The 23,827-nt window shown below is 41.1% G+C and overlaps 1 protein-coding gene across 1 annotated transcript in view; it reads left to right on the top strand.

The window, feature by feature from the left end:
• PREP (prolyl endopeptidase) overlaps positions 1–23,827 on the top strand; it is a 134,535-nt gene that overhangs the window by 11,343 nt on the left and 99,365 nt on the right. Inside the window, exons 3-6 of the mRNA XM_025383591.1 lie at positions 15,034–15,167; positions 16,304–16,434; positions 18,981–19,190; positions 23,466–23,587. Of these exons, the coding sequence (XP_025239376.1) occupies positions 15,034–15,167; positions 16,304–16,434; positions 18,981–19,190; positions 23,466–23,587 (597 nt within the window). The remainder of the gene's footprint in view (positions 1–15,033; positions 15,168–16,303; positions 16,435–18,980; positions 19,191–23,465; positions 23,588–23,827) is intronic.

The following is a 23,827-nucleotide window of genomic DNA, read 5'->3' as shown; positions in this document are numbered from 1 at the left end:
GGCAGATCATGAGATCAGGAGATCGAGACCATCCTGACTAACATGGTGAAACCCCATCTCTACTAAAAATACAAAAAATTAGCTGGGCATGGTGGTGGGCGCCTGTAGTCCCAGCTACTCAGGAGGCTGAGGCTGGAGAACGGCGTGAACCCGGGAGGTGGAGCTTGCAGTGAGCCAAGATTGCGCCACTGCCCTCCAGCCTGGGCGACAGAGTGAGACTCCGTCTCAAAGAAAAAAAAAATGATTTGAAGACTAGATAAGTAGGTCCCAATAACCAGGCATGTTTCCTAGTCCGCACGCATTTCCAGCTTATCCTTTGTAGCTTGGAGAAGGAAGTTTGACGCAGTCTTACCTTACGCCGTGTTTGGCAACTTGAGCCTCCAGTGTGTGAACAACATGTTCACATGTTTCTAAATTTTACCTTTCTAAATTTCCCTCTGGTATGTGTCCTTATTTCCCCTGGTAAACAAATAAGCAAACCCCAAACCCCACACTTTGCATTAGCTCTTCTGAACCGCCTTCTTCCTTTCAGTCAGTCTCTTGGTCCCTTAGGGCGTGTGCCCTGTTCAGGTCTTACTTTATCGTGGGCTCTCTCCCTCTCTTTCCCTGCCTGTCCACAAGCCGCTTTCTGCATGCCTGTTGACATAGTTGAAAGCACCCTTTTCTTTGTACCACTCCCAGTAACATCTCCCATTAGCATAAACTATTTTCTTCAAGATCAGTGGTGGCCCAGTGGCCAAATCCAGAGACTTCTAGAAATCAGGCTAGGCACAGTGGCTCACACCTATAATCCCAGCACTTTGGGAGGCCAGGATGGGAGGATTACTTGAGCCCAGGAATTTGAGACCAGCTGAGATGACATAGTGAAACCCTGTATCTTTATTTTATTTATTTATTTGTTTATTTTTGAGACAGTCTCATTCCATCACCCAGGCTGGATTGCAGTGGCACAATCTCAGCTCACTGCAGCCTCTGCTTCCTGGGTTCAAGCGATTCTTGTGCCTCAGCCTCCTGAGTTGCTGGAATTACAGGTGCCCACCACCACCTGCCAATTTTTTGTATTTTTTGTAGAGACCGGGTTTTGCCATATTTGTCAGGCTGGTCTTGAACTCCTGACCTCAAGTAATCCTCCCGCTTCAGCCTCCCAAAGTGCTGGGATTACAGGTGTGAGCCACCACACCGGGCCTTTGTCTCTTTAATTAAAAAAAAAAAGTGTGTGTGTGTATGTGTCTGTGTGTGTGTGTGTCTGTGTGTGTGTGTATGTATAAAACCAGAGACTTAGATAAATCAGCGTATATTCCTCACTAGGGAGATGGACCTCATGTCCAGGGCGAATTGTAGAGTTGGGACTTGCAGGCAAGGAGAATGCTCTTCCGTCAGCCCTGCTTTTTTACATTGCTTTCATCATGGGGGCAGCATCTCTCTGATCACTGGGGGAATGCTAAGTTAGCATTTATTCTTCCTGGCCTCTTTACCCGTGTGGTACCAGGTAGTCTATATTGCGTAATTTGCTCCCCTTCCTAGTAGTGATACTTGCTTGGTTTTGCAACCCAGGGGTCCAGGTAGAAGCAATGTTCTTGTAATCTCAGTCTCCCCATTTTACCCCATCTTATTGTGTCTTCAGCCTTTTAGCTGAATGTTCTAGAAGTTGTTACTGAGTTACTGAAGGAGAAATACACAAAAGAAAAATTTACACCCTTCTAGGGGTGACTGCCTTAACTGTAACTGATTGTCAGGTCTGGCTCTCACAGAACTGTCTTGGAGCTTGGGCACATGAGTTAGCTAAATGTAGAATATCAGTGGCATTTATCTAATAACTTTTTATTCTCCCTGAGTGCCGCCCTGGGCAAAATGAGAGTAACAGCAACTCCGTTTCCTTCACAGACCTTGAGAAGAGAACTCTAACAGAATTGGAAGAAAATATTTTTATTTATATTCGTTCCATCTGAAAAATAAGATAAAATAACAATTTGTTTCGGAGAGGATGAAAGGAATATAAATGTAGATTTCTTTTCTGGGACATGTGAGTTCCCACTTTTCATTCTCTCACTGACTAGCTGGAAGTGACCCCGTTACACCAGCTGATTAAGGGGCTATGGCAATTAGAACAGAAATCCTTCAGGATTGCAGGATAAGAATCCTGGAAATGTCACCACCTTCTCCCCCTGTCTCAGTACTGTTTCTTTCCTTGGCAGGAAAGATTTAAATCTTAAAGGACTTCAGATCATATCTGGGATATTTAAATCCTAGGATTTCTATGTAGGTATTTTAGTGTCACAGAGATCAGCGGAGAACAGAGTTTGTGTAGGAAAACATCTGCTTTCCCTGGTGCCCTTCATTGTCTGTCCTGAAGTCTTTTTATTTGTTTCTTTGCTTGCTTGCTTTTGTTTTTGGTCTCTGGGGTTAACCTTAAAGTGTGTAGCTTGAGGAGTTTCTGTTCTTTCTGGTGTCAATTTCGGTGACAGTCTGGCCTAGGACTGCCTGGATCATGTGCTTTCCCTAGTCCAGATCCAGAGCCAGCTTCTCGAAGAACTGGTGCTTAGCTAGGTGAGCAGGGATTGATCTGTCTGATTGCCTTTCCCCATCTGGCCACTACCTTTTCAGGCTAAAGGAGAGCTATTGGGGTGGAAGCTTGCCCTCAGGAAATTCCAGTACATGAGGGGCTGGTTAAATGTCTCTAAGCCAAAAGCCAGCAGTTAAAGCTTACTGATGGAGCTGCCAATCACCAGAAATTACAGGTATAAAAGGCTGGTTTTGGTGTACAGTGTTCTTTGAAAACTTTGTAATAAACCGGGGGTATCTCTGTGGATAGTTCCTTCATTCTGTGAGTTGGCAGGCATTTCTGATGTTGCTTCTGTTGCAAGGCAGTGTGGAGGAATGGAGTATTTGCTGGATGGTACTAGAAGTCAGAAGATACAAATTGCAGTCTTTGGTCTTCTGTTTTCTTGTCTATGACTGTAGCAAGCTGTCTAATCTAGTATTCATTTTCTTCATCTATAAAGAGTTAAAGTAATATTCATTCATTTAGCTCCCAGTTATGATAACACCCAAGTGAGAAAATGTGTGTAAAAATCCATATACAGCAAAGTTCCGGTCAGACGAAGACGGTGCTGCTTGGGCATTGCAGCTTCCATGTATCGGGGTATAGACTTTCTGACTCTAGTCTCCTAATTGCTTAGTCAAAATGTTTGACTTTAAAGACTCTTATCTCTTTTTATTTTTATCCACAAAACTAAGCCGATTTTCGTTTTGAATTCTAGATTTTTCACGAAAAGATACATTCTGAACATTGTTTTTTCATTGGAACTGTGACTTGTAAGTGTGGTTTCATTGTTCTCAAGTGTAGTGATGAAACTAGGCCAAAGATTACTTAAAGGCAATAGCCTTAAAGTAGCGTCTTTTTAAATTGATGCCTTTGAACCCCACTGGCAAAACTGGCCTGTGAGACGCCTTCCACCCATTCATTCATGTTCCATATATGGGCCTGGATTGAGAATTACTGCTGTATGTATCCCTGCTCTAGCAGATATGGGAAATGTGTTTAGTAACCATTTTACCACATAGTATCTCAGTCTTTAAGACTTCTAAGGTCTTAAAAGTCTTATTACCTTCTGTGGGAATGTTTAGCTTTATTACAGTTTGTAAACATACTTCTCATAAATTCATGAGGAAATACGTATTTAGGGAATACCTTCCTTCTGATCTCTGGATGGGATAATTGTCAAAAGAATGAGGAAGTTGCTGGTACTGGGCTACTCTTAATCACTACATTCCCTTTTCCCCCCACCCCCACCCCCCAATCTCCTTTCTCTTGCTTTCTGTAATAGGGTTTTTGATGCAAGTGGCAAAAACTGATTCTGGGCAAGTTAGGCAAATAGGCATTTATGGCAAGGATATGAAGGCAGCTTGGAATGGACCAAGGGCCAGGCTCTGAGCAGGCAGGAATGTCACTTTTCACCCAGCATTGCTATGGCTTCAGTGATCTCCAGTCATTCAGCCTGCCATCTCTTTTTCAAGTGATGGTATCCCAAAAGAAGGAGTCTTGATTGGCCAAGCTGTGGGTGTGTGCTGGCCCCTTGGCTGTAGTGCAGCAGTAAGAGAAGAGATTTGGTAGAAGCCTCAGGGACTCTCTTTGGCTTCTGCAGTGGCAGCCCAGCTGCCTGCTCCACTTAGAAGGGAGGGCACGAGGGAGGGAGAATGGATGCTGGCTACCCCAAGTGTCACATGCCTGTAGGTTTCATTCTCTCTCTTTTCTCCATATGTGCTTCATTTCCTCCTCCTCCTTCACCTTTCCTCCTCTCTCCTTAGTTTATCTGTGTGCTCCCTGTGCTGAGTATTGGGTTAAATAAGGGGGATGCGGTGTCGTAAGTAAGACAGATGCCCATACCAGCATGGAATTTGCATTGTAGCTTGGGAGGACCAGAGATTGAAGATGGGCAAACCACCTGATCTCTGCACTGCTAGAGATCGGAGCAGTAAGGAGGCCAGGCCACATCTCGTAGCACAAGCTTGTCCGGCCTGCGGCCCACTGACCACGTGTGGCCCAGGATGGCTTTGAATGCGGCCCAACCCAAATTCGTAAACTCTTAAAAAACATTCTGAGATTTTTTTTTTTTTGGTGACTTTCTCTTTTTCTTTCTTTTTCTTTTTTTTTTAAGCTCATCAGCTATCATTAGTATTAGTGTATTTTATGTGTGGCCCGTGACAATTCTTCTTCTAATATGGCCCGGGGAAGCCAAAAGACTGGACGCTTCTGTTGTGGAGGTTAAGACTCCAGCCCCATTGGTTCGCTCTCAGGGAAAGCTCCATTTTAGAAAAGCACACCCTAAATCATTGATGAATTGTTTCAAGTACTTGTATACATTTAATGTTGCTGTTTTCTCTGTAAGCAGTTACTCAGCTTTGGTTTCAGTCATCTGAAGTTTTTCAGTGAAAAATGCTGGCATCAGATATGGTATTTTTGGGAAAACAGCTGTTAAAAAGTGAACATCTAAAGAACTACGATAACTGATTTCATTCAACTTCTTTTTTGTTTTGTTTTGTTTTTTGAGATGGAGGTTTGCTGTGTCACCCAGGCTGGAGTACAGTGGCAGATCTCCACTGCAACCTCCCCCTGCCGAGTTCAAGCAATTCTCGTGTCTCAGCCTCCCGAATAGCATGAGTAGGTGGGACTACAGGCATCCGCCACCACGCCTGGCTAATTTTTGTATATTTAGTGGAGATGGGGTTTCACCATAATGGCCAAGCTGGTCTCGAACTCCTGACCTCAAGTGATATGCCCACCTGGGCCTCCCAGAGTGTTGGGATTACAGGCATGAGCCACTGCACCTGGCCTTAACTTCTTTTTTCCCCCCACCGTGTTTAGGTGCCTAATTCACCATCCCATTCTGCCATGTTCAGGGGAGAAAGTACTTAGCCATAAAAATGACCAGGGCACTTGTTAAAAATACAAATGCTCAGGCTTCAATCTGGAGCATTGGATTTCAGTATAAATCTGTTCTCCAGGAGCCCCACTCCTCACCCTCAGGTAATTCTTCAGACCCAGAAAGTTTGGGAAAACTTCCCTAGGGAATACTTAGATTGCTTGATTAAAGAACAATTATAGGATGCTGCGGTGGCTCACACTGTAATCCTAGCACTCTGGGAGGCCGAGGCGGGCGGATCACGAGGTCAGGAGATCGAGACCATCCTGGCTAACACAGTGAAACCCCCTCTCTACTAAAAAATACAAAAAATTAGCCGGGCATGGTGGCGGGTGCCTGTAGTCCCAGCTACTTGGGAGGCTGAGGCAGGAGAATGTTGTGAACCTGGGAGGTGGAGCTTGCAGTTAGCCGAGGTCACACCACTGCACTCCAGCCTGGGCGACCGAGTGAGACTCCGTCTCAAAAAAAAAAGAGTAATTATAATACCTTTCATTTTTTTAAGGGCCTATTCATAAGCAGCTAAGTTCTAATAGATGCCTCACTGTTATTTATAGCATCTTTGTAAATTAGTGTTAATAGTTCCAGTTTTTCTCATTGGGGGAAATCAAGGCATGTGACAAAATTTCTGGGACTCTTCCAGATCCTCTGACCATTTGAATCAGCTCTTCATTTAATCATATACGTGACTCTCTGGAGCTCCAGTTGTACCTCCATAAAACCTCATAACTTTCTGCTTGTTCTTGTCCACGCCAGCACCTCCCTGGGTCCTGCATACACTGCCACTGAGCTAGATGTTCAGTAACTTCCTAACTTGTCTCTTTTCTTCCAGACTTTTCTTTTTACTCTGCTCCCTCTAGCAACTAATGAGAACCCTTAGAGATGTTGGAACCTCTGCCTGTTCATAGGAAGGCAGTGTGTATAGTTGTTAAATGAGCAACTTTAGAGGCAGAAAGTCAGGATTGAATCTTAGCTCCACAATTTTATTAGACATTGGTCATGTTGGTTTTTTTTTCTTTCTTTCTTTGAGATGGAGTTTCTCTCTGTCACCAGGCTGGAGTACAGTGGCGCGATCTTGGCTCACTGCGATCTTTGACTCCCTGATTCAAGCAATTCTCCTGTCTCAGCCTCCTGAGTAGCTGGGATTACAGGCATGTGCCACCACGCTCAGCTAATTTTTGTATTTTTAGTAGCGACGGGGTTTCACCATGTCAGCCAGGCTGGTCTCGATCTCCTGACCTCGTGATCTGCCTGCCTCGGCCTCCCAAAGTGCTGGGATTATAGATGTGAGCCACCATGCCTGGTCCAACATTGGTCATGTTTTTTAGCCTCATTTTTTTGACTTGTAATTTGGAGAAAACCACCTCATCTAATTGTTAAAATTAAATGATAGTGTTTTTGAGCCATTTAGCAAAGTAGTAGGCAAACAGTAAGTGCTTAATAAATGCTCACCATTGCACTTGTTATTGAGCAGTTTAAATAGTATGGAAATTACGGTTTTTGATAATTTGAAAGACCTCATCCTTAGAGTTATCTGGGACAAGTTCTTTTATTGCAGTTAATTCTTGGGCTCTTTCCCCCCATTTTGTTTCACAGTCATTGCTCTGTTCAGTTCTGCTTTCTTTTTGAATCAATTTTAGTCCTTTGTATTTCTTAGTAAATTATTCATTTCATTGAGATTTAAAAATTACCATCATGAAGTTATGTGTAATATGCTTTTAAAATGACTTTACTCTCCCAGTCCGCGGTTATATTTGTTTATAATTTCTAAATTTGAGTATCTGTAGCATCACCTTTGCTTGATTAGTTTAGCCAGAACTTTGGCTAAATGTGCTTTTTTTTTCTTTTTTAAAGCATATCTAGGAAGTCTAAGTTTCATACTTAAAAGTTTCTAGTTCATCAATTTCTTATTTTCTCTTATTTTTAAATTTTTTATTTTAATGCTTAAAGTTCATTCTTTCTCTTAAAACGCCTTTATTGTAAAGAACTTGTTCAGTCATCCCCAGCCAGCCCTGGAGCAAGCTTCTGGTCAGCTCTCCTCTTTCCAGCCTGCTCATGGTCATCCAGTCCCATCTCGTTCAGAAAACCAGAGGCTTCCAAGGAAAGCTGTGTTAGTCAGGACACTTGATTAGTGGTACCTGAAACCCAACTCAGGCCAGCTCACATAAAAAGAGGAGCTGAGTGGCTCATGTTATTGAGGTTCAGGGTATAAGTGCCTTTAGGCACAGTCCGATCCAGGAGTGCATGTTGTATTTTTGGGAACCTGTCTTTTTCTCTAAGGTCATCTGCTTTTCTCTGATAATTTTATTTTTCCAGCAGCTGCTCCTATGTGGTAGAGAAAGATGGGTCTTGTCTCTTTGGGTTGCACACAATCCTTGTAGCCCCAAGTGTCTTAAGTTGAGATAACTTCTGTCTTCAAATACTCATCTCTGTCCCTAAAAAAGGATTCTGATTATTTTGCCTGGGTTTACTACTATCACTATTTTGTTGACTATTGCCTGTGGGTTAGAATTGATGGAGAGACTTTGCTTATGAAAATGAACAGGGTTTACTTATATAAAGAACATGGAAGGGAGTTAGCATAGTTAGAATACAGACAGAGGTGTCTGTCACATTTTCTATGACAGATGGAGGTACAAGCGACCAGTACCCAGAATCCTCACTGAGAATGCTCAATTGCAGATGATACGATCTGATGGAGAAAGAGGGTAAACCTCAAACTTACTGAAGGTATAACTCTCACCATTCCAGCCAGATGTTCCTCATCAGTCACAGTATGATCACTGCCCTTCAGTACCTGGCATAACCAAGCATGAGCACTCAGTCTCCTAAGCCTGCTTCCTGCATGCTCCTGAGTTCAGTAGTGCAGGACCGGAAGAGGCTGGCTCCCTGATGTGTGTGTCATGCCAGAAAGCCCTGAGATCAACCACGGCCTCACCTGCTTGAGGTCCTGCCCAGCCCTGGTCTGGGGTAGGGACATTCTGATTGGCTGGCAGCAGTCACACCCTTTCCCCCCAACTATCAGTGGGACTTCATACAGCACCAGAAAGAAATAGATGTCAACTCCAACAGTGTTTGCCACATCCCATGAGCCTTAATGTGTGATAGTCTTGTTTTTCTTAATTTTTTGTATTTTCTAAGTAATCTTGTTACAGTTTGGATTTCCTCATTGATACAGACTTATTCAGGAGAGGGAGGATATGTGTGTTTTATGTCCTCATGATCAGATATTTAGTTAGGTTTGGATTTGAGGTGCAAATCACCTCTTCAGGTTTTTTTGTCAGGAGAGTATACACCAAGGAACAGAGCCTAAAGGGGTTAAAATTTCAGTTTTGAGTGGGCTCCCTGGTCGTGATGAGTATTGAGAACAAGGCTTGAATGTCAGGTCAGAGTGATGGTTTCTGCTTCCTCCCCAGTTGACAGTAACTGACCCCAGTGAGGGAACGAGTTGATTTACCCACACGGGGACAAGCAGAGAGGTGGAAAGAGGCCTAACGGGGCTTGTAGAAGGCCCCGCCTAGCCTGCTGGTCATGTGCAGCTAGAAGCTTACTATGAGCCCTTTTTACCCAAGAGCAGGTGGTCCCAGGGAGAAGAGATGGGCCCACTCTGGGTTTTTTATGTTAAAGTTGAGCCCAAAGGATTTTGGAGTCTCATTGACTGAATGAGAATATTTCTCCAGCTTGAGAATGAGCAGGTGGGTGCTTGTGGGCCGGGAAAAGAAAGCACTTCATGGGGTTAGGTTAATGGCATTGTGGTCAAAACTGTGACCTGAACAAGCTTTTCTTTCTGGGGCTTAAGTTTCCCCCTTTGTTGTCTGATGGGCTGCTAATTTTTGTAAACATTCAGTAAGTCCTGGAAAATTATGAGCACTCTTTTTTTTTTTTTTTTTTTTTTTTTTTTAGTGGTAGAGATTCCTTGGCATAGATATTAGCCTTGGAAAGTACATTATTCCAATCTTTTATAGTTTCCATTTCTGGACATGTTTCCTGAAAAGCAGCTGCATCTAATTCTCTTTTGGTTGTGACCTACCTTGACTGTCCTGCCCTCCTGGCCCTAAGTCCTACAGCCTCAGGGTGAGCTCTACTGCCTCTAGGCTGCTTTTGATGGGGCTGTCCCTGTACTTGGAGAGTCATTTCCAAATTCCAAATTCTGCTGAAGTGAGAGGGGATCCAACTGTCCTGCCCCCACTTTTCTCTTAAGCTGGAATTATGGTTTTTGCCACTTTCTCCAGAAGCCCCTGATAATTGCTTAACCAAGTCCTATATTTGTTATTTATAGCAGATACTCCTCAAAGTTTGTGGGATGTAGCTAGCACCATTCCTAGTTTTCATTGGTATTTCAGAAGAGGGGAGGTTGATACCTGGGCCTGAGCCAGTCTCTACCTGGAAGTCCCTGGTCATCTTGCCAGCCTGCCGACGGCACTTGCCCCAGCCCACCCTGCCCTGCCCTGGAAGTAGCTTCCCCTTTATTTGTTCTCCTCTAGCACATATCTTTGTCTTTCATTCATCTTGTTAATCACCGTGGTGCACATTGTAGTGTTTTGTATAAATATTTATTTAGTAACTCTAGGCATAATTTTTATTCATTTATGTAAGAATTGTAAAAAGATGAGTATTTTTTAAGTGAACAGTATTTTTAATTTACACTTCCATTTAGAAAGGGAAAAGTTAGAATTATATATTCAGATATGGAGCAATCAGTAAATGAGCCTATATCTGTATTTCGTAAGTCAATTTTTTAAATTGACAAGTGAAAATTGTATATATTTAGGTGTGCAGCATGTTATTTTGATATATGTAGAAATTGTGAAATGGCTAAATCAAGCTATTTACCATATGCATTACCTCACGTCCTTTTTTTTTGTGGTGAGAACACTTAAAATCCCTCTTAGCAATTTTCAGGTAGTTACCATGTTGTACAGTAGATCTCTTGAACTTATTTCTCCTGTCTAACTGAAATGCTGTGTCCTTTACCAACATCTCCCCCAACCCCCGCCTCTGGTGAATACCATTTTACTGTTTCTGTGAGTTTGACTCTTTTAAATAAAATATATAAGTAAGAGCATGAGGTATTCATCCTCCTGTGCCTGGCTTATTTTGTAGGACTGCAGTATTTTGTGTATTAAAATAGAGTACGTGAGGGCAGTTTGAAGAAATTCTTCTGAAGACATTAGGAGCAAAGGAATCTCGGCTCCCAAATTAAGCCACCCTTTGCCAGATAGCTTTTCTTTTTCTTTTTTAAATTGCAGTAAGAACACTTCACATGACGGCTACCCTTGTAACAGATTTTTCTGTGCACAATATAGTATTGCTAGGTACACTGTTGTACAGCAGATCTCTAGAACTTAATGATCTTGCATAACTGAAGCTTTGCTTTGCTTTTAAGCTTTCTAATAGTCAAGGCAAATGAGATATAAGTAAGATTTCTTAGTTTTGAGCAGCTACTCTTTCCTAGGAAAATGTGTTCAGATTCATCTGTGGATTTAAAATCTAAACTGTTGACTCTCTTTAGCAGCTCAGCTGCATGCATTGGGGCTTTCATATTTCAGTTATTTTAATACATCCTAGAATGAGACTACAGGTACTGAAACTCCTTGAACAACAAGGAATTTGAGTTTTCCTCACCCTGCCTCCTTATCACCATGGAACTCTTCCATTTTCTTTTTATTTTTATTCTTTTTCTCCCTTTTCCCCAATTTTTTTTCTAATTTTTAGATCAACCAAGATGGTATAACCTGTTAAATACATAAATGACCGAGAAGGTATTTTCCTGGTTGAAATATCAGAAATATTACTGGCATTTATGAAACCCTAAATTTAACAAAGCTTCTTTACAGAAATTTTCTACCACCCTCATGAAAATGATTTGCCCGAGTTGTGAAGATGTGGTATGAAAGAACTTGACACTTTTAGGAATTCGGACACTCTTTGGTTTTACATCTAGATATTTGACTTAGAGGAGTGCAGTCTTTAAGTAATGGTCTATTTAAAGTAATTAGCTAACATTTGTGGGTAGGAGGTGACAGAATTGGATGTTACTAATCCTAGCATTATTTGGTAGCATTTTTATGCCTGGCATAACAGTTTTATGAAAATTTTATATGTGAAAAGCCAGTGTGTCTGCTTCAGGGTGAGATGAATTCTGTTGCAGTAGTTGTAATTTTACTATGAGACATGTAAAAGAAGCAAAGCAAAATAGAGAAACAGCTGGAGAACACAATTCTGCTTTTCCAAGGAAAAGGAACTGAGCAATCTGTTGAGCAGCCTCTGACCCTTGAACCCACTGTGGGCCTACGTGCAGCCTGATGCAAATCAGAAGGATCAGGGAAATGATATCTTCAGGGTGCTCTCTTTAGAGAATCCCTCAGTGGAAGGGCAGGACCCTCAGCATGTCGAGATCTCAGAGTGGAATCCTTCTTAGGGCTCTGACTAGAACGTTCTGGTGAGGCCCTCTGGGAAATAGCCACCAAAACTGCAAACTAACATGTGCTGTGCCTGTTTTTTTTGTCTCCACTCCCATTATAATGGTTGTTCCCACCCCTTTTAGAGACCAACCATTCCTCTCGGCCTTGTCTCTCACCCAAACCACTGTCCCAGCCTCCTAACTGGCCTCTCTCTGTCTCCACTTTTGCTCCCCTATAGTCTGTTCTCCATCCAAAGCACAGTAATCTTTCAAAAAAAGGTAAATCTCCTTACCCAATCATGGCTTATTTGCACTTCGATGAGAGATTGAAACATCCTATCTGCCCACCAGGTGCCGCCTGCTGTAGCTCATTTTGGTCCTCTGGCCTCAGCTCATTCCCAGCCTCATTCACGTCTTTACTCTTCTTCACACCTGCCAAGCTGTTCCCTCTGTGGGAGCCAGGACTCCCACACCTGCTGTTTCCTCTGCCCGAAACATTCTGCCCCACCTTGCGTCATTGTTCCCTCTCAGACCTCAATTTGAAACCTCCTCAGAAGGGCTTTTGTGACCACCCTGCTTAATTAGGTGCCTTCTTTCCCAGTGATTTTCAAGATCTGCAAGGAATGGCTGATTTGTAAATTTCCAAACCATTTGTGGGTTGAGGTTTTTCCAAAATATAATGAAGATGCTATAGTCATGTCAAATTGCCGTCAAGGTTTTCAGCACTCACTCTTGTTTTCCGTACTCTTCTCATTGTGGCCTGGTAGCAAACAGTTCAGGCCAACACTGATCTGTAGTTGACACTTTTGTAGCAAGCAGCATTGCTCTGCTGATTACCCTGTGTACATGTCCTTAGAACCAACCATTCTGCAACCCTCTGGCTTTTTGCGGGTGTGTCCCCAGTAGAATGAGCTCCATGATGACAGGGATTTTAGCTTGGACTTGTCACTCATCCATCCACAATGCCACGATCAGTGTAAGCACACACAAGATTTGTGTTTAGTCCATGTGGATGCTCCAGCTCCCTGATGTTCCTACCCAGCACAGCCCAGTTCACGGAGAAGAAAATCATAGGAGCCCTAGGTTGCGTCTCCCTTCTTTCCTGTGTGGATCTGCTTCATCTCCATCTCCTTTTTCAGTCTCTTAGTAATTTTGCTAACTCACTGCATGACCTTAACCAGGGGACTTTAATACCACTTGCCTCCACCTCCATATCTGTGAAGTATGCATGGTGTTTTCTTCCACTGTAAAATGAAGTAGTGCTTTTGGACACACTTTGTGATCTCCAAAATGCTCCCCTGAGTGGTTTCTCAGATAGGCATTGATTTTATAACTAAAAAACAAAATCCAGTTTCCTCCTTGATGTTTTTAATGAGGGAAAGTACAGTCAGCAAACTTCCTGTAAAGGGCCACATAGTAAATATTTTAAATGTTGCAAGCCACATAAGTCTGTTGTTTTTTCCCCCCAGCTCTTTAAAAATATAGAAACCATTCTGATCTCCAGAGCTGCAGAAAAGCGGGCCAGGGCAAAGATTACCAATCCCTAGTGATAGTCGGAATTGTATTTCTGTGGGACTCAGTAAATTTTATTTTCTGTTTATATGAAATGAGAAATGTGACCTGTAACAGTTTTATTTTTCTTGAACTGGCACTCTTGCAAAAATGTTGATTACTGTATTCATACTTTACACCCCTTGTCTCTTGTTTTTAAATGCATCATAATCACTGATTTTTTGAACAGTTAGTCTCACCACAAAATCATGGTTCTCCAGAGCGGGATTGGTGGTTTTTGTAGGGGAACCCAAAGCATTGTTGCACATTTGAAGACCATTTTGAGCTTGGATGGGCCCTTAGAGCTTGATGATATATCCAAAAGTGGACTCTGATAATAATGCATTTTTGCCTGCCATTCAAAATATATTATGGTCTTAATTTCCTTAAGTTTTTCTCTGATGATTTACTTATTTATAGACATCTGATGAAATCTTCTATTGAATTTAAAGCTGATACAATGTTCTTGTTTCATTTCTTGGTAATAGTCAGATGTGAATTACTACTGGCCAAGTTTTTATAGTATTGTCAACTTTTTAACTGATTAGTTACAAACCGGCTGTGCTTGGATACAATTCATCTTTTGTAAAAGCCCCTTTTCCTGCCTTCACTGCCAGTATTTCCTGACGGCCATCTCTTGCCTTTCTTATAAACCACCATGTTGCCGATATTCTTCTGGAATGCCACTTGTTTCTGGTGCTTTTTGTTTGTGTGTGTGTGTTTTAAGACAGAATCTCCCTGTGTCACGAAGGCTGGAGTGCAGTGGCACGATCTTGGCTCACTGAAGCTTCCACCTCCCAGATTCAAGCAATTTTTGTGCCTCAGCCACCTGAGTAGCTGGAATTACAGGCATCCACCACCACGCCCAACAAATTTTTTAGTTTTACTAGAGACGGAGTTTTGCCATGCTGGTCAGGGTGGTCTCGATCTTCTGACCTCAAGTGATCCACCCGCCTCAGCCTTCTAAAGTGCTGGAATTGCAGGCATGAGCCATTGCACCCGGCCTCCAATGTTTTTTCAATGTTCTTTGGTTGCAAATTTTAGCAAAGTTCTCTGATTGAAATTAACATGGTAGTAGGTCTTAGCAAGTCAAAACCAAAATTGATAAAATAGCACCAGGGTATCCCTAACTTTTTCTTTTTAACTCTAGCTTGCCTTGGGATGGCCAGCTGCTGAATGAGAAGCCTGGAACCATGGCGCTATATAAATGCAGATTATTGGCAGTGTGTGATCTGAGCTACAGTATAGTGTGTTAGGAGCGTGGATCTGGGAGCCAACTCTGCCATCTGCGACTTCCTAGCTGTATGATGTCGGGCAACTTTTTAACCACTCCAAACCTCAGTTTCCCCATCTGTAAAGTTGGCCTAATAAAAGGACCTCCATAGGATTATTGTGAGTTCTAAATAAGTTAATACTTGCCTTCTAAGCATTAGCTGAATTAGTGCCATGTAAGCTCTGGTTGTTACTATGTATTAATCAGTCACTTGGCAGGAGCCGGGCAGGTATGAAGAAGAGTAAGGAGGTGAGAGAGGTTGGTAATGAGAGAAGAGGCACTGGCTGAGAGACAAAGTGTGCTTTTTCTGATACATGTTAGTGGATAACATTTCACATGGAAAATTTTATATTTAACTTGCTTTGTCCATTTTAATTTCTCCACAGGCCTTTGTGGAGGCCCAGAATAAGATTACTGTGCCATTTCTTGAGCAGTGTCCCATCAGAGGTTTATACAAAGAGAGAATGACTGAACTATATGATTATCCCAAGTATAGTTGCCACTTCAAGAAAGGAAAACGGTGAGACTGCTTTTACTGAATTTCCTTTTTATTTTCAAAGTAAATGCTTGCTTAAATTGTAAAATACAAATTCCAGATAACTTGTCCTTGTGTAAGATTAATTCATTATAAGGAATTAATTTCTATGTCTGAATATGAGAATAATATTTTTGATCTATTACATATTGTCCGAATTGTTAAAATAATGGTTAAGAAATTTAGTAGAGATAGGTCATGTAAAGAAATCTAGATTATAGGAAATTGTTGTTGTCTTACGGGTAGTAATTGGTGAGACAGGGTGATTCATAGACAGCAGTGGAGGTTTGTTTGCCTCCAAATTTAATTATCTTTGACGTATACTACTTGGAAACATTTAATTCTGTGTATTTCTTCCATCAAAGAATGGTGAAATGGGTGAATTCACTTCTCTTGTTCCTGTCCCATTAACACCCACTTACACACGTTTTCTTGATCTTTTATTAAATCTGTTTGGAGCCACTATCACACATTTACTTTAGACTTTCTTCAGCCCTCTGCCATTCTTACACAGAGATCAGCAAAGTAGAGTCTGCCTACCAAACCCTGCCTGCCTACCTGTTTTCATAAATAAGGTCTGATTGGGACACAGCCATACTTATCGGTTTACGTATTGTCCATGGCTGCTTTTGTGCTGCAGCTACAGGCTTGAGTATTATAGTGACAGACTGTATGGCTCACAGAGCGTGAAATATTTGCAGTCTTGCCCTTTACAGAGAAAGTGTGCTGACCTTCCACCATAGCAGCCTCGCTAAGGAAAAGAACCAAAATTTGATTTTAGAAAAGTCTGCTTTCTTCTTCATTTAAAAGAAAAAGTTACTGCTTTATTTGAATATCAGTTTTTATTTTAACACATAAAATGGTCTTTATTTGTCTCTACTTAGCTAATGTGCAGAATTACAGTACATGATTTGAATATGGAAAGCAGTTCTGTTAACAAGCTCTAGGTGGAGGGAAATGATGGGCCCTTTCACCTATGTCCCCACGTCCCTGTGATAGCCAGGTTACAGTTGTACCTTTGTAGGGTTTTGGTTTTGTTTTGGTTTTTGCTTGTGTGTGTTTGGTTTTACTCCACAAATAGAAAACTCCACAGCTAAATAAAGACCGTCTCTGTTCCCCAGGTATTTTTATTTTTACAATACAGGTTTGCAGAACCAGCGAGTATTATATGTACAGGATTCCTTAGAGGGTGACGCCAGAGTGTTCCTGGACCCCAACATACTGTCTGATGATGGCACAGTGGCACTCCGAGGTAAGTGCTATACACAGAGGCCCGTGGAACATCCAAGACCCTCACTTGGAGTTCTGAAGTTAGTGCAGTTGCTTTACCTCTGAAATTCCAGGCAGGGTGTGGACCATATTGTAGAACAGATGCACATACAATATCAGGAAAGCTAATTTTTGCACAGTATATTTAGAACACATGAATAGTCACATTCCTCTTTTCCACTCTGATGGCATGAAGCAGAACTGGAGAATAATTCACACTGGACCCAAATTAGCTTCTAAGGCTTCTGGAATCTTCAAGTATCATCATCATTTCCTATAACATCCCTGAGACATACCTGTGATTAGAAAAAAATAAGTCATGTTTCATAAGAAATTTAAGCTGTACGAAGAATACTCCAACTATGAATATTAAACAGGAAAGAATGTTTATCAGATCAATTTCCCTCTTGGGAAGGAAGCGTCAGAGTTTTAAAAATCTAGTTAATTGTCAGCATGTCAGAATTACAAGTAAAAACACACAAATCTTGTAGAAATTGAACAGCTGGGTGTCCTGTTCCCTGAAGATGCGGGTTTAAAGACTAAGTTTGTCCACAGTTGCTGTACATCTCCTGCTTAACTCTGCCCCTAAGGTAACCTCCTCCACAGGCCACAGAGAAGATTATCCCAGGTTTGTGCAGTAAGCAGAGTTCTAGAGTAAGGAACTAAGTTATTCTCCAGTTCTGTGTTTTAATAATTGTAAACTCTACCATGATAATGTCCTAGATGATGTTAGCTCAGCCTTTCCCCTGTAGTATCTTCTGGTTTTGTAGAAAAAAAAAAAACGTATGATTAGTTATGGCCCTCTAGAATTGAGAAATTGAGACATTGAAGTCCTCTGTAATCAATAAGATGGGAGTTATAGAGCCCCGTTCCATCAGACCTGTGCAAAGACCCTTTTATATCAACACTTCTAACCATGATCCAGTCATTCAGTGGTCCACCCTCCCCTCCCTCTGAATAGGCTGTGTATATAAACAATGATCCTTTATCGAACCAATATTGAAAATGAGACATCAGCCAGCTCAGATTCTTCCATGAATCTGACCGTGTAGTTTTCAGTGAATTTAATACACAGGTTCTGTTGAAGTAACATATCCCGTATAGGAATTTATTTAGTTTCCACAAGGATCTATCTTGCAACCCATCCAGAGGGACAGGGTCTTAACTCCCACCCCAATAATGCATTCTTCCAGTGACTTCTTTATGGAATGTTTGCCATGGACAAAGCCTTGATGGGTGAGAAGATAAATTAGGCATGAGACCTGCCTCAAACAGTCATTGAGTTTTCTAAGAGCGGTATTATAGGGAAGTTATCACAAAAGGAGTAAACATTCAGATTCTTTTTATAGTATATGATTTTTAAACATACATTTCAAATCAAAATGTTTAATTTCAATTTTTCTGATAATTTTCTGATATATATACACACACACACACACACACACACACACACACACACAATTCAAACACTCCAGTGCTAGGTAGAATAAAAGGTGAATGTGTTTCTTCTTCCTGTCACTTTCTAGACTCTTTTCTGCATTTACATACGTATGAGCCTAGATCCTTTATAGGACTTACAATGGTTAATGAGTAGGTTCTGTGAAATTTTAAACTAATTCCTCATTAATTAAAATTCCATGTAAAAGAATAGGAAACCTCTAATAATAGTTGAGCTTCTTAAAATTTTCAGTCCCAAATAACATTTAGCAAACAGCCTGAGAGGAAATCTCTGGTGTCAGAGTTTTCAATAGGAGGTGTTGTATCAAATGCTTTACGTACTTCATAATTGAAACAGCTAATATGAAACACAAGTATTTGCCAGGAAACATTCCATAGTGATTAGGACACTCCACCAGGGCCCTAAAGGATTGTACATGATACGACAGTCTATAGACATGTTGCTTTTCCTTTCACAATTTCTTGTGGAATGTGCACGCTGGGCACCTTCACTGCAAACCCTCAGGCTTTATTTACCTGGACCTGTGATGGTCAGACAGTGTGGACATTAATCCTTGTGCACAGGTAATGCTCCGAAAATGAGGCTGTAACAAGGGATTTTAGATAGTTTGGAATCAATCCCCCAAATTACCTAATGGCTCCAATTTAGTTCTATTATATGGTATGTGTCATAATTCAGTCATTACTCTAAAAGCAGTTTCCTTTTTCTCATTCCCTTTAGAGTATAAATAAAATATGACAGAAGTCTCAGATGAGCTCTGCTTTTAACTGAACTGCCTGTTGCATTATAAAAATTTCAAAATGAAAGCATTTTAGTAGGCATATAATCTAATATTTCATTTTATAGACAAATGAAGACCTGGAGAGGTTAGGAAGCTTGTCTGAGGTTATAAGGGTAATTCTTGTAAAACTCGGGCTGAGCCCCCAGGATTCCTCACTACCAGATTCCTATCCCTTTTGTTGCCACATTCTGCCTCCGTGTTACGGAAGAGAGCTTTGTCAGATGGCATAGAGGGCAGTGGAGTTGTGTTCCTATGGTTGTCATTGGATGATTTCTCCTGTGTCCCATAGGTTACGCGTTCAGCGAAGATGGTGAATATTTTGCCTATGGTCTGAGCGCCAGTGGCTCAGACTGGGTGACAATCAAGTTCATGAAAGTTGATGGTGCCAAAGAGCTTCCAGATGTGCTTGAAAGAGTCAAGTTCAGCTGTATGGCCTGGACCCATGATGGGAAGGGAATGTTCTACAACTCATACCCCCAACAGGATGGAAAAAGTGATGGTGAGCGAAGACTTCAGAGGAAGCACATTTTTCACAAAATGAAGTGTGACTTCAAGTGACTGAAAAGAGATGCTAAACCCTATGTAGAGGTTGTATGGTCCAGAACCATGTTTCCTCAAAGGGTGTTGTATCAGTTGGCTTTGCTGTGTAATAGACCACACCAAAATGTAGTGGCTTAGAATAGTAACCATTTATTTTTGCTATGAACCTGTGGGTTGGCCAGGTAGTTCTTCTGGGCTTGGCTGAGTTCTAACATGTATCTGTGGTCAGCTGCAGGTCAGTTGGTTCATCTTGGCTTGGCTCTTTTACATATCTGGGGCCTCAGCTGGGATGACTAGCAGACTAGCCTGGGCTTGCTCACGTGGCACCTCAGTAGAATTACAAGATGGGGAGCTGAATGGCACAGCCTTCTTAATGCCTAGGCTTGCTCCTGGCACATCACCTTTGCTGCATTCTCTTGGCTAAAGCAAGCCAGAGGGCCATCACCTTTTCAATGGTGGAGAAGTAGATACAGGGAACTGTGGAAAATTGGGATCGTTATTACAATCAATCAGTCCCTTATAGATGTGTTATATCTCCTAAGGAGATTATGGAGAAGATGAATTTTTAAACTGAACCAAACTATTTGATGATGTTGAGTGATTATAAAATTTTACTACTGTAGTAATCGCATATTCTTCTCTGACCAGAAGTTATAGGTCACCTGTTGGTTGGCATTTATCTTCATGCTTTTCTCCTTGTTACTTCCTGGACACACCTTTATTGTTCTCCTCTTTAATTGCACAAAGATCCTGTTGTGTTCAAAGATCCTCTTTCTTTGCTCCTTCACTTCTAATTTTCCCAGACAGGAAAGGCTATGTACCTTGTACCTTACTGGTACAATGTGTCATTTTCTTCCTTTTGCTACCCCACATTTCAATGTGGTATGTAGCATTTTCTTGTTATGTTAGTTGGTCTTTACAGGTAAGTTTTACAATCCCTGTGTTAGAGATTAGGAGCTTGGGCGCAAAGGCTCAGTAATTTTCTTGAGGGCTGGGGTCTGGCAAGAAGCACAGCTACTCTAGTGCCTTCTGCTGTACATGTTGTCCCCTTATCATGACTTGCTGTATCTTTGTCATCTTTAAATATCCTTGCTTGCTTTTCTGTTTTTTTCCCCCGCAGTTGAATTGGGAATAAGGCTGTAGTGCTTCTCATCTGTTGGCTATGTTTAGCTTTTTCTGCTTTTTGATTAGGCTACATCAAGACCTTTTTTATAAATTCACCAACGAATTACAAGAGGAGCTAAAAGTAGGCTTTTTATTCAAAGATGTTGGCTAAAGAAAGACATCTGTGCTCTGGAAACGAAATTAGCTGCCTGTGTTAAGAGTGCCCCAGAGTTAGAAAATGTTAGTTATTTCCATGTTCTGGGAGACAAAAAAGTATAACTGGCCAATTCATGTTAGAGAACGTTATTACGTTAACTTGTAAAAACCAAAAGTCATTATTTACCATCAGCTTTCAGTGACACAAAATAATAATAATTAGTAATTGTGGCAGATAAAAGAAAGCCAACATCTTCTTCCAGCTGTAATTTTGCTTCCCTCTTGTTAGGATCTTAGTAGCCTCTCAGACTGTGATGGGACCCTTAGAAATGAAGCTAAGCAATTCCTGCCATGTGCTTCTTACCAGTGTCCCTGAGAGCTCAATGACAATTGCTTAAGTGCCATAAAGCTTGTTTTACATTATGGTATTATCTTACCTTTTTCCCTCCCTTGCCCTGAAAGCTTGGTACATCATCATCATCATGAAAAAAAGAAGTTCAGCCTCAAAGAAGTCTCCAAAATCAGCAAATATGAGTTAATTACTTTCAGTTCGATATTTAACCGATACCCAACCTTTTTTTTTTTTTTTTGAGATGGAGTCTTGCTCTGTCGCCCAGGCTGGAGTGCAGTGGCGTGATCTCAGCTCACTGCAACCTCTGCCTCCCAGGTTCAAGCGATCTCCTGCCTCAGCCTCCCGAGTAACTGGGACTAGTTAGTGCCACGCCCAGCTAATTTGTTTTGTATTTTTGGTAGAGACGGGGTTTCGCCATATTAGCCGTGTTGGTCTTGAACTTCTGACCTTGTGATCCTCCCGCCTTGGCCTCCCAAAGTGCTGGGATTAGAGGCGTGAGCCACCGTGCCTGGCCGATACTTAACTTTTTAAAAAGTAAAGTTTAGTTTTTAGAACAGTTTTAAAAGCAAAATTGATAAGAAAATACAGAGACTTCTCATGTACCTCCTGCCCCCACATATTCGTAACCTCTCTTATTGTGAACATCCCCGACCAGAGTGGTACATTTGTGTTTCATTGGCAAATCTACATTGACACATCATTATCACCCAAGTTCATAGTTTACTTTAGGGTTTGATTTTGGTGTTGTACATTTTGTAGGTTTGAACAAATGTATAGCGACATGTATCCAGTGTTGTAGTATCATACAGAGTAGTTTCACGTGTCCTAAAAATCCTTTGTGTTCCAACGATTCATTCCTTTCTCTCCCCAATCTTTGGCAGTCACTGATCTTTTTACTGTCTTTATAGTTTTGTCTTTTCCAGAACATACTGTAGTTGGGATTAGACAGTATGTACCCTTTTCAGAAAGGCTTTTTTCACTTACTAATAATACATTTAGGTTCCCTACATGCCTTTTCACGGCTTGATGGCTCCTTTCTTTTTAGTGTTGAATAATCATTGTTTGAATGTGCCACAGTGTATCCATTCACCTACAGAAAGAATGCTCAGTTGCTTCCAAGTTTTGGCACTTACGAATAAAACTTCTATAAAAAGTCTGTATGCAGGTCTTTGTTTGGACACAAGTTTTCAACTCCTTTGGTAAAGGAGCATGATTGTGGGATCATGTTGTTAAGAGTCTGTTCAGTTTTATAAGAATCCTCCAAAACTTTTCCAGAGTGGCTAGACCGTTTTGCATTCCCGCCAGCAATGAATGAGAGTTCCTCTTGTTCCACACCCTGGACAGCGTTTGGTGCTACCGGGGTTCTGAAAACAGGTGTGTAGTTATATCTGATTTTTTTTTTTTTTTTTTTTTTGAGATGGAGTCTCACTCTGTCACCCAGGCTGGAGTGCAGTGGTGTGATCTTGGCTCATGGCAACCTCTGTCTTCTGGGTTCAAGCAATTCTCCTATCTCAGACTCCCAAATAGCTGGGACTACAGGTGCATGCCACCACACCTGGCTAATTTTTGTATTTTTAGTAGAGACGGGATTTCACCATGTTGGTCAGGCTGGTCTCGAACTCCTGACCTCAGGTGATCCACCTGCCTTGGCCTCCCAAAGTGCTGGGATTACAAGTGTGAGCCACCACGCCTGGCCATATCTGATTGTTTTAATTTGCATTTCCCTAATGATATATAATGTGGAGCATCTTTCCATATGATTATTTGCCATCTGTGTATCTTTGGTCAGATGTTTGTCAAGGCCTTTGGCCTAGTTTTTAATCAGATTTTTGTTTTCTTATTGCTGAGTTCTTTGTAATATTTAGGAATTTTATAGTTTTATGTTTTACATTCAGGTCTGTGATCCATTTTGAGTTAATTTCTGTGAAGGGTGTAAGATCTTGTCTGGATTCATATTTTTGCCTGTGGATGTCTGGTTGTCCCAGCACCGTTTTTTAAAAAGGCTACTGGGCTCTCTCTTCTGTTCCATTGATCTATTTGTCTGTTGTTTTGCTAATACCATATTATCTTGATCACTGTAGCTTTATAATAAATCTTGAAGTCAGGTGCCAGTCCTCCAACTTTGTTCTCCTTCTGTATTGTGTTGGCTAGTCAGTATATTTTGCCTTTGCATATAAACTTTAGAATCAGTTTGTCAATCCACAAAATATGTTTCTGGGATTTTGGGATTTCATTAAATCCATAGACAAAAATGGTAAGAACTGATACCTTGACAGTATTGAGTCTTCCTAGCCATGAGCATGGACTAGCTCTTCATTTATTTAGTTCTTCTACTTCTTTCATCAGAACTTTGCAGTTTTCCTTAGATAGATCTTACACATATTTTGTTAGATTTATACCTAAATATTTCATTTTTGGAGGTGCTAATGTATTGTTTTTAATTTCAAAATCTACTTGCTCATTGCTGGTATATAGGAAAGTAATTGATTTCTGTATGTTAACCTTGCATCCTGCAGCCAGCTACTTAACTTTTTAAATGTTTCTAGCATTCTGCAATATGGGTGGAATTGATTTTCTTAAAATTACCAAGTGCATTTCAATGTACATTTTTAACTCCTTCAGGCACAGAGACATCCACCAATCTCTACCAAAAGCTCTACTACCATGTCTTGGGAACCGATCAGTCAGAAGATATTTTGTGTGCTGAGTTTCCTGATGAACCTAAATGGATGGGTGGAGCTGAGGTATTGTACAGCTGTGAAATTTTACCCTCAAAGATTGTGTTTCGTGGATGTGTGTATAAATATGCTTATTATGTGGTGACTTTTATGGATGGTAGAAGTCCCATGAGTGAATATTCTTTTGTTAAAAATATTGGTATTCAGATTGACTCTTAATAATGGAGGTGATAAACCTTTTAACTGCAATCTCAACCTATTATTCTTAATATTAAAAGTAATACTTTGAGGGTAAAAAAGTAATTT

Source organism: Theropithecus gelada, chromosome 4, assembly GCF_003255815.1.
Source record: "Theropithecus gelada isolate Dixy chromosome 4, Tgel_1.0, whole genome shotgun sequence".
NCBI classification, from domain to species: Eukaryota; Metazoa; Chordata; class Mammalia; order Primates; family Cercopithecidae; genus Theropithecus; species Theropithecus gelada.
The sequence above is the reverse complement of the archived record's forward strand: the minus strand, read 5'-3'. Positions and strand labels throughout refer to the sequence as shown.